The sequence below is a fragment of the Hemibagrus wyckioides genome, linkage group LG10 (genome assembly GCF_019097595.1).
Source record: "Hemibagrus wyckioides isolate EC202008001 linkage group LG10, SWU_Hwy_1.0, whole genome shotgun sequence".
NCBI lineage: Eukaryota > Metazoa > Chordata > Actinopteri > Siluriformes > Bagridae > Hemibagrus > Hemibagrus wyckioides.
In genome coordinates this window covers 5,828,904-5,843,082 of record NC_080719.1, presented here as the reverse complement: position 1 = coordinate 5,843,082, position 14,179 = coordinate 5,828,904, and the positions used below count along the sequence as shown (strand labels likewise).

General features: G+C 40.5%; 1 protein-coding gene across 10 annotated transcripts in view; it reads right to left on the bottom strand.

Moving 5' to 3' along the window:
* The window catches only part of neo1a (neogenin 1a), a 147,206-nt gene that overhangs the window by 30,677 nt on the left and 102,350 nt on the right, over positions 1-14,179 (bottom strand). For all 10 annotated transcript variants that reach the window (XM_058400701.1, XM_058400702.1, XM_058400700.1 and 7 more), the window contains exons 6-7: positions 9,720-9,874; positions 9,455-9,575 (exon numbers count right to left, since the gene is read on the bottom strand). In XM_058400701.1, coding sequence (XP_058256684.1) covers positions 9,455-9,575; positions 9,720-9,874 — 276 coding nt within the window. The remainder of the gene's footprint in view (positions 1-9,454; positions 9,576-9,719; positions 9,875-14,179) is intronic.

Below are 14,179 nucleotides of genomic sequence, written 5' to 3'. Positions count from 1 at the left end.
AAATGAAGTGTTGAAAATTAAGGGTGCGAGAAGGAAAGGAAAGAGTAAATGAAAAAGAACGGGGGAAAAAAAGGAAAGAAAAGGCAAAGCAGAAGAACAAAAAAAAAAACATAACAAAAAGGCATCCGTGATGGAGTTTTACAGAATAATCACAAAAAAACAATGGCACAAGGATGACCAAAAAAACGAGAAGGAGGAAAATGGAATGTAAAGAAATGATAAAAACCTGGGAGATGCTAGGAATGCACTACACAACACTGAGCCGAGACCAGTTCCAGCTGAAAAACCTCCAGAGACCCTGAGAACCATCTATCTTAATAACTACCACATGTTACAAAGCTGGCACAGCCTCCCAGTATCGGTTTGACAATCTTTACGCAGAAATGTGAAATATTTCATGTCCAGACCACTGGAACAAACTGTGGTTGGACTTCGGCATATCTTACTCTTGTTTTCCACTGACAGGGTGAAACTTGAGAGAGGGAGAGCAAAAAAAAAAAGAAAAGGCATCGTCTATTGTCGCAGTGAATTATATCCTCTCTAAACGGAACAATTCCAAGTATGCATAATAAAAACTTAATCATGTGAACGTGAATCATAACCCTTTCTCGGCATGACGGTAAAAATCAATCACGCTTATAAACGAGCGTCCGTGTTCGAGGTTAATTTAATCCGAAAATATGAATAGGTTCCCGAAAATACGAAGCTGGAAGCCGATATTTGCCTGAAACCAAACACCAGGCAAGACGCTAAAATATTATTTGAAACACTTCCCTGAAAGCAATGCTGGATTAGCATCGCTAAGAGAACATTAAAACAAACATGCTAGGTACAAAACCCGGCCAGAGCGGGTTTTATTCATCGTGGTTATTGCTGGCACTCCATTATAATGCAATCATTACTATGATAAATTATTTTATTCTGAGAAATACGAGCGGTTTCCCAAGCACAGATTAGACCCAACGCTGGCCATAATTACACTACCACTGCTGCTTCTCGGTTTCAAAATCCATTTTTGCGCACACTAAAAAAGCTCTATCTGTGGCTAACCCATAACGCTCCATTCAGAAAACTACAGTGACTAACGATGCCCATCTGTAAAACACTCATTAATAGTAAGATCCATTAGTCTATAGCATTCCCTAAAGGATATGACCCATTAGCCAGAGAGCAAATTAAACATTAGCTGCAACAATTATAGGTCCAACAAAGAGAATCAAGGAGCCATAAACGCTCAGCCCTTCTGCTGCAAGTTCCGTGTTGAGCTTTCGTTCTTCGTGTGTTAGCGTGAGCTTCAGCTCTGCATCCTGGTTGTCCATGTGTTAGCAGTTGAATCTCCACAATCTTGTTCATACACACTGTGCCAAAATAAGCATTCAGAAATCTGCTCCAGGATTGACCCCGTTTTGAGGCTGAGCTGCGGTAAACAGCGAAGGCTTGACTTCAGATGAATCAGGGTCAGAGGCCGGGAAAAAGGTGAAGCAAAGGGTGAACGGAAGAGACTGAGTGAAAATCGCAAGCGAAGCCATGTGCAGGTTTAACAATCCATCTGCCTCCGTTGTGTTTTCGATCCCTCTCATTTTCTGTCCAAAACACAACAAGAGCACTCGCAACAACACATGGCGGCTAACAGGGAAAGACTCATGTTTGTTCTATTCATAGCAAAGAGCAATTGCTGGTGTCGCCTGAACAGATGGCAACAGTGCCTTATTAATGGCAGACATTACGGCTTAGTGGGAAAGGTCACCAGGCAGGATGAAAAAGAAAACTCATAAACTTGTAGGAGGAAAGTTGCAAGGACTTTTCAACCACTTTTTCGCCAGAACAGTAGATTCAGTTAACCACCTGCAATGAGAGCAGGCTCAAGCAGGATCTTAGAAAACAGAGTGGACCAGGATGACCTCAGCAGCTCATCTCAGGACAGGAAGGAAAGCCTGGACAATGCTGCTTTTAGCCTTCAAAATGTGAAATATGGATCATACAGCTGTTTCATTTGCGTAATAATCCTGAGCCAGAAGCAAGGTTTCCATTCATCAGGGAATTATAAATATCCATATCTATAGGATTCAATGCAACGTCTTCTGGACCAGGTCACTCTTGTGAAAGAGATTTAATCTCAGTGAGTTTTTATGCTGGTTACTTACTAACTACAAGTATTAAAATATTTATTCTTAATATTAAGGCATGTATTATTTATTCCCCGTTCTTTCTCAGCGGCTATGATGATAACATCAGTCGAGAGCAACTCTGACAGCTTGTGACATTTAGGTGAGCTGCTGATCTGCAGACAAAGGCTAAAAGCTTGGCACACAAGAGGACAATGCTTTTAGGAAGAACGTTAAACAAATCAAACCATACCATCTTTCTTTTTGACTGGATTTTTGCTGTCGATCCGACGACTGATCAAACAAACCGTCTGCTCAAGAGACAAGACCGGGCTACGGAGCTAACAAATCTTCCTGACTACAGGTGGATGCATGGTGCAAAAAGAAACACCACTAATTTATAAGCCACATCTTTAAGATGAAGAATTGTGCAATTTGCACTAGAAAAGCGTTTGCCTGGCCAGTGTGACGTCTTAGAAATGAACCTTGATGAGTCCTGCAGTGGTTTGGTCTCACGTTCTGCACGAGCGCTGCAGTGTCAGCATTCTGCTAAAGCAGCACAGAGAGTGTCATGAATATGGGAGGATGATGGATTAAAGCACGACACTGTTATTGAGATTAAGTGCATGAAAACTACTCTCTCATGCGACAGGGAATGAGTCAGCCTCTTCTCAAACATCCCACCTTCCTGCGATATGTCTGGGAGATAAAAGCCAGTTCACTGAGGAGCATCTGCGAAGGCTGTTGCATTATAGAACTAGATATGCTGCCTAGCACAGGAGGATCTTTGCATTGTTCTTGTGGGTAACAACCAGGTTTCAGAAGAGATTGGCATGGACTCCACCATCAGCGTCCAGATCTAGTCATCAGTTCTATTGATGTCCGCTCTATCCCCCCTCAACACCCCCAGTTCACTCACCTTTACCAGCCACTTGGCGTTACTCCGAGTGACCTACAGTCTGTAATTTCCTTCCTGCTTTAGTGGTAACCTTATCTTCTGCACTTTTAAAAATCACATAGAAATGTAGAGACCTTTTAGACTGCAACTTTAAAAGTACATCTTTCTACATCTCTCCGTCAAGGTAAAATACACATACACAGGTACAAAATGTATATCCTTGATGGACCTACCCCAGCAACAAGGAAAGACAGAGTTCAGCACCCAGTTTCTGATACTGTTCCCAATCACAAAACATGCCCAAGCCTCACAATTTTCTAAAAAACCTACAGTGGTACAGAACCCTGAAAAGATGATAAGAATTTCTACAGAATTGAATGGTTAAGGTTTCTAGTTTGCAACGAATCTGTCAATAATAATACAGTTGCATGCACAGTTGAAGCTAGCTGCCTTTATGGATTGTTGTCTCATTTAGAAGTGCTTTCATGCTGCATCAAATGTATGTTGAGTCTTTTCCAACAGATAGAGGGAGGCTATGGTAGCCAATTCCAGACAGGTCCAACCTATGGTATTTACTGAACAGTTCTTTCCTCTTTCTTGGTGTTTTGTGATGGGACATTATATATAGATATTCCCATAATGGTGCAGGGTTGGCATTGGTTGCTGAGCCATGCTGTTCGTTGGAGAAGCGTAATTAGTGTGCAAACAAATGGGGAATAGAGAAGAGTCCGTCTTCTAAAAGGCTGACTTGTGGTCATTGGGACACGAGCTTGGGCAGGGTGACACCTTCTGATGAACTTTGTGTCAAATCAGCCAGAGCTTTTTGGGGAACAAAAAAAAAAAAAAAAAAAAAAAAAAAAAGCACTGCAAGGTGGCAAAAGGAGCTGACTGCTGAGGACACTCATTTAACGCTTCACTGAGATTCTCCTCTCAGGCTTGGATCAGTTGCCCAGTTTTACAGCGAGCTTTCGGCAAGTGCTAGGCATGGCGACCTTCAAACAATGTCTAATTTTAAAACAATGCAAAGTTTTTGTGATCCGGCCATCCCTGCTGTCAGTGCTTCAGTTTTACATGTTAGCAAACAGTCCATCGGAACCCATTTGCAGACATGGTCTCTGAGGTTCTTGTGGCTTCCAGCAGACGGGCACTGGCTTCAAAATAAAAGGCAGAAAATAAACAGGTCGATCCACGAGTCATTCACAAAAGCCTTTATGTGTGCAAGACAAACACCACAAAAACTTGTTTGAACCGAGCATCTGCTGTTATGGTACCAATTTTGCAGGGTCAGCTAGTATTATTCTTCGTTCGATCACGGCTCTTCCATTACACTGTTCCCGTCTTAAAACCAAACGGACCGTATTAGATTCCTTGGTTATTAACCAGTGAGCCTTGTAAACAACAAAAGAATGTGAAAAGTCACTCTCGGTGCTTTTGTGGCGCTATAAATAACAAACATGTGTGCTCTTCTATTAGTTTGTGCTTGCCACACAGGCCTAATTTAAGTGTCAACGGAAAACCAAGACCTCTCTGAGGAGGCATTTTGTTCTTGTTTTATTGCCTTGCAGTCCTGGAGCATCACACGAAAAACAAGCGAAATAATCACCAGTGCTGTCCAAGTCAGCCTTGGTGGACCTTTGCATTCCCCTTTTACCCTTAATGCCTCACACTGATGAATACCATCCAGTGGGGCAGCAACTGAAGTAAGTCAGGGTGGGACAAATCAAGTGGGATTTGCGACAAGGGTGCTAGGGTGCACAGGTGTGGGGGGTGCTTCCTGTGCCACGTGGCCTGAATCGGCCCGCAGTATACAAGCAGCCATTACGGGCAGATCTGCTGAAAAACGCTGCTGTGAGCGTCTTGTGGGTTCTGTTTTATCCTCCCTCAAGCTGGGAGTTGCAGAGCGTCACATTGCTCAGCTCGCCCCATGCGGAAAATTCCTCACACTCCACCAACCGCACCCAAGCACCACAAACCTGGAGATTAAGTCTGAGTAAAGAGCACTATGGGAGGATCAAACAAACACTGGTAAATAACTTTCATGGGATGCTGGTGTGATATCGGGCCTAAAATACAAAATAAAGCAGCATCTAAGGAGCCACAAATAAAAGCCTAGTGAATAAAAACAAGCATTCAAATGCAAATGTGAAATTGTTTGAATTCAAGTGAGGCAAATAAACAGAGCCAAACAAAAAGGACAAACAAAGGAGTCCATCAAAAATCAGAGCAGTAGCAATTTTTACAAACCTCCAAAAAGTCCAGTTTATTCAGCAGTCTGCCATTCTTTCATGCCATGAAACGTAAAAAAAAAAAAAAAAAAAAAAAATACAGCTAAAAGACACTTTTGCGTGAGAGAGCACTAATCCCCGTTCCAAAAGCTGAAATCCAATCCAATCCAATGAGCTGAGAAACTCATTATGAGATATGGAAAAAATGATAACCTTGCCCACATTTCTATTTACTGCCCTTTTTTTCCCTCCTCCTTATACATAAACACAACTATCCCTCGGTTGTCTGGGAAAAAAATCAACACAAACCTCAGCAATAGCAGAGTCGAGCTTTAAGGTAATAATAGCCTGTCAGAGCATGAGAGAAAAACAAAACAACTTGGGCGTTAAAAAAAAAAAGCCCTCTGTGTATAGGGGGGAAAAAAATAGGCCAGTGATAGAAAAAGTTGAGTGAGAAGTACAAACAACAAAGCGATTTTTTTCCCAGTGCTTACTGAGCAATTGCATGTATTAAAATTAATATGTGGGCTTTAATAAACGCGCTTCCAAGTTTAGCATGTGCCAATCCAGATGGTAGTGAGGCCCAGGGCTTCAACAAACGCCTTCTACTACACCTGGCAAGCTGCTTTAATAGCATGAAGCTGCACAGCAATGGCAGAATAGAGCATTTACAGGCAATTTAATGTCATGTATAACTGGAAACATCAGAGTCCTTCTGAGAAAAAAAAGTCTTATAAAAGTACCAAAATCTTTCATTCTTTCTGTCTACTGTCTAGGCAGATCTGCTAACGGTGAACGCAAATAAATCAGAGGTCTGGGTTGTTCATTTACAAATCGGTCGTGTTGTAGAGGCGGTGAAATGGCTCCTCACCCAGCTTACCTTTACACTGCTGATCAGACTATAGCTTTTTTGTCAGTAGCTGGTATTTTAGTGCATCGCTAATAAATATAGTTCTATTTACGTTCACGATGTTTTCTCTTGTTTTTGGTTAGCTAGGGAGTGAAGGAAGGATGTGTATTTTTCTTTTCTTTTCTGCTATCATGTATAGTTAGAGGGAGTTTTGTTTCTTATTTTCGCCTGGCCGACTTCTGAAGCCGTCACCCCTGACAAATAACCGAGATAAAGAATAAAACCAAGCCCGTGATATCGGGTCATGCCACTTTTTTCTTTTTACCTGTATGTTGGGGTCTGAACTAGACAGGGTCGTACCATGGTTTTCAAATCAAAATAAAAACAATGACGTAATTACCTCCTTGAGAACATCCTCGGGTTCCTCGAATGACATACAGTCTCCACTAGAATCGCCGCTAAAGCAGCCGCATTGTTTAAACATTGTTTGACTGATATATACATGTATTCACATACCAAGGTTGTATATATTTCTTCTATAGAGTCTAGCTGATCTCTTTATTATTACACAGCTGTGATTACAAACTTGCTGTCATCAATCATGTTAATAAAGTAAATAAATAAAGTGCACAGTGTGCCTAATGGATTTCTGTACAGCTTTATGCCTCACTCATGAACACGAGTGGAAAAATTAAATGAAAATTAAAGGAGAGATCTTTAGATGAGGACCTTATTTGTGAACTGGCCTTTAGTATTAAAGGAAATCTTTATTTGTGTAAAGTTTTTACTTTAGCAAAGTACTTTGTTATGTCACGTTATACTATGTTTGACTTCATCCATTTAGGGTTGTGCGATTGATCTTATGTGCAATATCTATAACATTTCGGTTATTTATTGTAATTTTCCTATATTTTTTTAATCCTACATTTATTACTGTTTTGCGTTGTTTTTATTGAGAGTCAGACGCTTGGTAAATTTTGTTCTGCTTTGTATCCTTCAGTGTTCGGATTTAAATGGCAATAACACAGCACACATGATTGACAGCTTCTGTTCATCAACAAGCAGTTCACATGCACTTGTCTTATTGGGATTTATTTTCCATTGTAAATTTTAAGAGGACACTCAATAATAATAATAACTAATTGGCTGCTGGCTAATTCAAATTCACAGCTATTTAGATTTGGAAATTGCACAAATGGAATTTCTATATAAAGCCGGTTCATCGATCAGCTTGACTTCACGGACCATGTTATTTGCCTGTATTCCAAATTCAATTCAATTTTAATTGCACAGTGTTTTTTAACAATGGACATTGTCTCAAAGCAGCTTGACAGAAATATAAAACAAAAGGATTAAGATTAATATTACACTAATATTTAAATTCATTTGTAATAATCCCTAATGAGCAAGCCTGAGACGACCGTGGCGAGGAAAAACTCCTTAGATGGTAAGTGGAAGAAACCTTGAGAGGAACCAGACACAGAAGTGAACCTCATTCTCAGCCTTACATTTCCTTTCTTAAGTCATATACAGTCAGTTGGATTGGTGAAACCAGGAGCTTATAGAATTAGCTCAACATCTGAGTTCGTTATAGATTGAACACTAACTCCTCCATGCCAAAGCCTTCGAATGCTCCATGATGGAGATACAGCATATGTAGAATATTATCGCTCCTTATGAAGCATCTTCATCATATTGTGCAGGAATCTGAGGAAAAAAACACGCTTCCTGAGTTATAACAGATGGTCACATTTCAAGAGGGATATTCCACAAAGTCCATAGTGTCTTCTCTAGTTAATGACACATGACCACCTAGGCAGCCATGATGCTGAGGCTTTTCAGCCACACTGAACAGGTGGCACTGACAAAAGGAGCCGGGGCAAATATCACCCTACACTTCCCTAACACCATCACTGGATTAACCTCTGCACTTTCTACTAAAAGACGTGTTTTGCTAATCCTGGAGCCCACCATAAAGAGATTGAGATTGATACTGTTCTATTAGCATACGATCTCTGGCCTGCAGCTGCGGTGGGTGCGGTGTGGGGAGCAACACGCCAGACTGCGCTAAGCAGCTTACAGCTCGTGTACAATGCAGAGAAACGGTACATGGTGCAATGATGCGATGATTAATACACATCATACGAGATTCAGAATCCAGTGGAGGACAGAAATGGGCTGCATGTCAATATTAAAGTGTCGGAATTTCATACGGTGCTTTCACACTCTGTGGTCTTATTTTCCCCGCTCAGAAAAGCTCTGGCTTGAGGGTCTTGTACTGATATGATAAATAAACAGCTCATGTAATGCACACACACACAAAAAAACACACTTCTAGGTCCTATATCACATAATCTAACTAACGACCCTATCTCACGCTCAAGATCATATTTATTCTCATCAGTAAGGAAAATGAAATAAATATTAAGTATAATGGTTAATAATTGGTGTTAGAATTATTAATAATTAATTGATATTAATAATAATAATTATGTTGTTTGTTTTTGTTGTCTTCAGAGGCATAAAACCAAAGAATCTGATTAGTTAGTATCACTGTACATTGGATATCACATCAGGTACTGAGGAATGTTCCAGAAAAAGAGATTATTTTTTGTTAAGTTGACATGTTGGAACATTGGAAATATTTTTTCTTTCAATTCAGGGTAAATATACTGCCATACAAGCAAGACTCAGTTTATTACTTGCTCTCAAATTTGCACTGGACTGAGAATAAATAAACAAATAAATAAATAAATTAAAAAATAAATAAAAGAATAAAAGAAATAAATATAGAAATAAATAATAGTAATAATAATAATAATAATAATAATAAATAAATAAAATTTAAAAATTGGCCACATTCCTTGCACCTACTCCACATGTACTACATGCTCTGCTCTGGCAGTTGAAGAATATACAAGAATGAAATGATCTTTAATCGGTTAGAGTTGAAATGAGCATGAAAGCCATCCAATAATATAATAGACTATAAAACTAAGTAAAGAAGTATTGTGTAGAATTATGTATATGTATATATATGTGTGTGTGTGTATATATATATATATATATATATATATAAGAAAATAATCAAAAGAATTTGGTTCCGTGTAGCTAAAATTCTATCAACCCAAACCAAAATAAAATCCAAACAACTCATAACTTCTACACAAATCTACTAATGTGATCTGAAAGCTGTAAACAATGCAGATATGTCTCCGTTCCCAATATATGACACTATGAAAGTTATATGGAGTGTTGACTTTGATGCAGAGTCAAATTCATAATAGTCATAATAATAATAATAATGATGATCATGAATCAATATTCAAGGTCATAAATTCATAAAACAATTCAGACACATTTACAGATACAGTACCTTGGTCTAGAATGACGAGCTGAGCGCTGGCTTGTACGTTGCCCACTTCGTTCTCGGCTAGACACTGATAAAACCCCTCATCTGTCTTCACCAGGCCCTGCACCTGCAGATTCTGCTCTTTCTGCATAACCACACATAACACAAGCTCACCAACGTCATCAGCAATCAGTGCTCATTTCTAATCGTCGCAGTTGCGGAGAGAACGGCGCGGTTGTTAACTGTCTTTATGAAATCTCTCACAAACATAAAGGAACTAAAGACTTACCAGAATTCGGAAATAGTCACTCGGAACCACGGCGTCTCCGTTTTTTACCCATTTGATGGTTGGGGCTGGGGATCCGGTGGCCTCGCATTCGAACACGATGTCCATAGCCTCGTGTGCGTAAGTGTTAGTCGGCGTCTTTAGAAACCTTGGAGGAACTGCAGAGACAAAGAGACAGAGTTATTAGCGGCAAGTAAATTAATTTCAGTTCAATTTTATTTTATTTATTTGGGCATATGTAGCAAAGCGGCTTTACAGGACCGTAACAATTCAGAATAAAAATGATAAATCCCATCTATCTCCAGGTTGTCCATGTGGAGCACATTTAAGTGATGAGACTCCAAGCAGAAACAGGGCATCAGGATGGATCAGGTAGGTCAGATGACTTTACATTTACATTTCTGGCATTTGGAAAACGCCCTTATCCAGAGCATTTACAATTTTATCTACTTTTTATACAACTGAGCAATTGAGGGTTAAGGGCCTTGCTCAAGGGCCAGGCAGTGGCAGCTTAGTGGACCTGGTATTCGAACTCGCAACCTTCTGATCAGTATTCCAACACCTTCACCACTAATCTACCATTTTCCTTTAACACTAAATAATAATAAAAAAACTCCCAGGAAATTTTTAGCGATGTTGCGTGAAAAAAATCATAATAATTGGTTGTGTGCACTTCAATCTCCTACCTGCTATGAAAGTACACCACAAGAGCTGCAGTTTTGGAGATGCTCTGATCCAGTGGTCCAGCCATCACAATTTGGCCCTTCGTCAAACTCGCTCAAATCCTTACGCTTGTCCATTTTTCCTGCTTCTAACACATCAACTTTGAGGACAAAATGTTGATTTGCTGCCTAATATATCCCACCCACTAACAGTTGCCATGATGAGGAGATCATCAGTCTTATTCACTTCACCTGTCAGTGCTCATAATGTTATGCCTGATCAGTGTATATCCTTCCACATACAGCACCAGCTAGAATTCTGTCGTGAGAGATTAGAACTTTCTGAGAGTTAAAGAAAAAGAAAAACCATCCAGCATCCATTTTGACCTTCCTTTAAAGACTTGTTTGATCTCTCCAAAGATAGCAGCGTTGATGTCGGGTCTGCTAAAAGGTCACAGAGAGCAGCGCGAGTCAGGGTCATGTAGCGCTGCCCCACAGCTCGTAATTGCAACGGATTTCTATAATCAGCCACCCTCACCTCGACCTGCCTGCTGACCGCATCTCTGTTTTCCACCAAAAACTGCCATGAGTGTATCATGAGCTCTGTAGAGAGAGCTCTAATTTTTCTTGAGGACTCTGTAATTAATAAGCTTGAACGGCTTCCAGGCGTACACACAACTTTCAGTTCAGTTCGTATGGTAAAAAATGCTTCGTATGCTGATGGAAATTGCTGGTGAAATTTCAGTTCTTAAGGCAGAAATTGGTAAGTTCCTCTGTATATATAAATTAAGATTAACCAACAGCGGGAAAAGACTCATTTTATATTAGACGTGTGACTTGTGCTAAAATAATTCATTTGTTTAGATTAATTGAAAATGTACCATAAGTTGATTTCCACACTTCTGGTTGAATAGAACACCAGAAGCATGCTGGTAAAAAAGGTTCAACTTAATAATAAAATATACTATGAGACTAACAATTAGCTGTTAGAATTACTTGGCTCAGGTATATATGATTAGGAAAAACACTAAAATATTGTCAGGAAGCAGTGTTGAGGGTAGTGTAATATATGCAATATATACACTGTGAGTCGAGCTGCTGCCTCTGCTGGGACACGGTGTGTATTGTGTGTGTGTGTGTGCGTGTGTGTGTGTGTGTGTAGATGAGGGACTGCGAGGAAGCCTGGGTTCCTGCAGCATTCGTTATCTGCTAGAGAGAGTAATCCTGCTTGAAGCACTCCCTCCACTGCCACGCACCATTTACCCCAAATAGAGTACACACACACACAGATACAAACACACACATACACACACAGATACAAACACACACACCCACAGACAGACACAAACACACACAACAAACACACACACAGACAGACAGACAGACACACACACAGAGACACACACACAAAGACACATGCAAAAAAAGACACACGCATATGCACACACAAAGACACACATGCACATGAGCATGCATACACAGAGACACACATAGAAACACACACAGAGACACACAAGCGGAAATGGACTCACACACACAGACACACACACATAGAAACACACACAGAGACACACACACAGAGACACACAAAGAGACGCACACACATGCAGAAACGGGCACAGACACACACAGATACACACATGCAAAGTGACATACACACAAAGAAACAGATACATAGACACATGCACACACCCCCACACCCACACAGAGAGACAGACAGACACATACTCATGCATACACACATACACATCCACACACACACAGACAGGCAGACAGACGCATACACATGCATACACACATACACACCCACAGACACACACACACAGAGACAGGCAGACACACACACAGTGTACTGTGCTGGAGAGCAGCTTCACACTGCTGTAGGAGCACGAGCACTAATGCAGCAGACGGACCACGCCGAGCGCCGCAAGCTTAGATTCCAGTGAGCGCAGTGTGAGGAAAGTGTAAATACGACCATTAATAACCACACACTTCTTACCATGAAGACAAGAAGAGAAAACACACTTATTCATTTACATTAAATAAAGCAGAGAACTCCCACAATGCTACAGTGCTGTGCATAAGTATTCACCCCCACTAGTGTTACTACTACACAACCCCACTACAACCTGCAACCACAATGAACTTAACTGTGATTACAGATCACAATCTATCCCATAATATTCCAAAAGAGAGAACGTTCCAGAAACCGAGTGGCTCACTTGCTTAGGAAATTCTCTGGAAAATCTTCCTCATATTCATTTCCTTACAAATACTCTTGGGTAGTATTAAATAGAAACTCTGAACTAGAGCAAATTCATCATGAGAGAGACTGAGTGTGTAAAAGAGAGAGAGAGAGAGAGAGAGAGAGAGAGAGAGAAAGCAAGAGAGAGTGAGAGAGAAAGAGAGCGTGAGAGAGAGAGATGCTAATTAGCACTAATTAGCATTATGCTAACAAATTTCTAGCTTTGTCATAAATCTTTTCAATAACATTCAATACTTTGTTTTTCTCTCTATCTATTCTCTTCATACTGAAGTGAAATGTCACATGTTGGATATTTCCTTTACCTGCTGTTTCGGTTCATTATGATCCATTTATGGGAGATGTGCACAAATTTGCAAATCTAAAAGTGCTAACATCTTCAACTTAGCCATTAGCATCTGCAACTTTTAACCTCCTGCTACGTCAACAACAGAAGACACTTTTTCCTCACTGCTCTCTGAACAATTTAAATATAAAAAAAATTTGAGGTGTGCTATTTGTTTTGTATTGAAGTATTATTTTTCTCTCTGCAGCTCTCTGTTAGCACCTCCGTAAATCTCAAGCACCTCAAGACACAAACCGAGCTCTTGTTGTTCCCTTCTCTTAAGATTTTTGAATCAGATAAGTAGCGACACGTCAAGGCTAAAGCGATGAACAGCTCTCGAAGCGTCCTCCTGGAGGCTGATGAGCTCTGCGCTCCCAAACTTCTGTACAACACTTGTCACACTGCTGGATCCACACGCTTCCTCCACCTCCACGCAGGACAGATGGCCCATCTACCATGACCGCCACTCAAATCCCTGACATCTGACGCTTCTACATCCATCCACGAAGATACGGGGTGAAAAAATATAGACTAAAACGCTTGGCACTTCCTTCACATATACGTATACACACACACACACAGAGATCATAGCTATATTATATGCCATGTGACCATATTCTGCTATTCCCAAACAAGGACACCTGTTTGTCTTTTTCTTTTCTACAAATCCCTGTTACTATGCATGCGATATTTTAATACACTGAAAAAGACAATATCAGCAACACAAATTAAAATGGCTTCATTCTTTGCATGTTTTATTTATTTAGTTATTTTTAGGATTTCCTAAATCCGAATCCTGGACATTCTAGACATCTGAATGTCTGAAAAAGAGGACATGTCCAAGAACATTAAGGACATTAAGATGGTCACCCCATTACATAGTCCGATATAAATTTCTGGCATTTGGCAAGCGCCCTTATCCAGAGCAACTTACTTAATTTCATCTTATTTGATACAACTGAGCACTTCAGGGGCCCAGCAGTGGCAGCTTGGTGTACCTGGGATTCAAACTCAAAACCTTCTCATCAGTAGTCCAACACCTTCACCACTGAGCTACCGTGTATACGTGTGTGTGCGCGCGCGCACGTGTGCCGGACCTCAGCGCCTGACATCGGCTCTGTGGACATCAAACAGTGGCTTGGGGGTAGAGGCTAATCATGTGCAGCATGCTAACGTGGAGGCAGGTGATGAAAGTTTAATAAGACACCAGGCT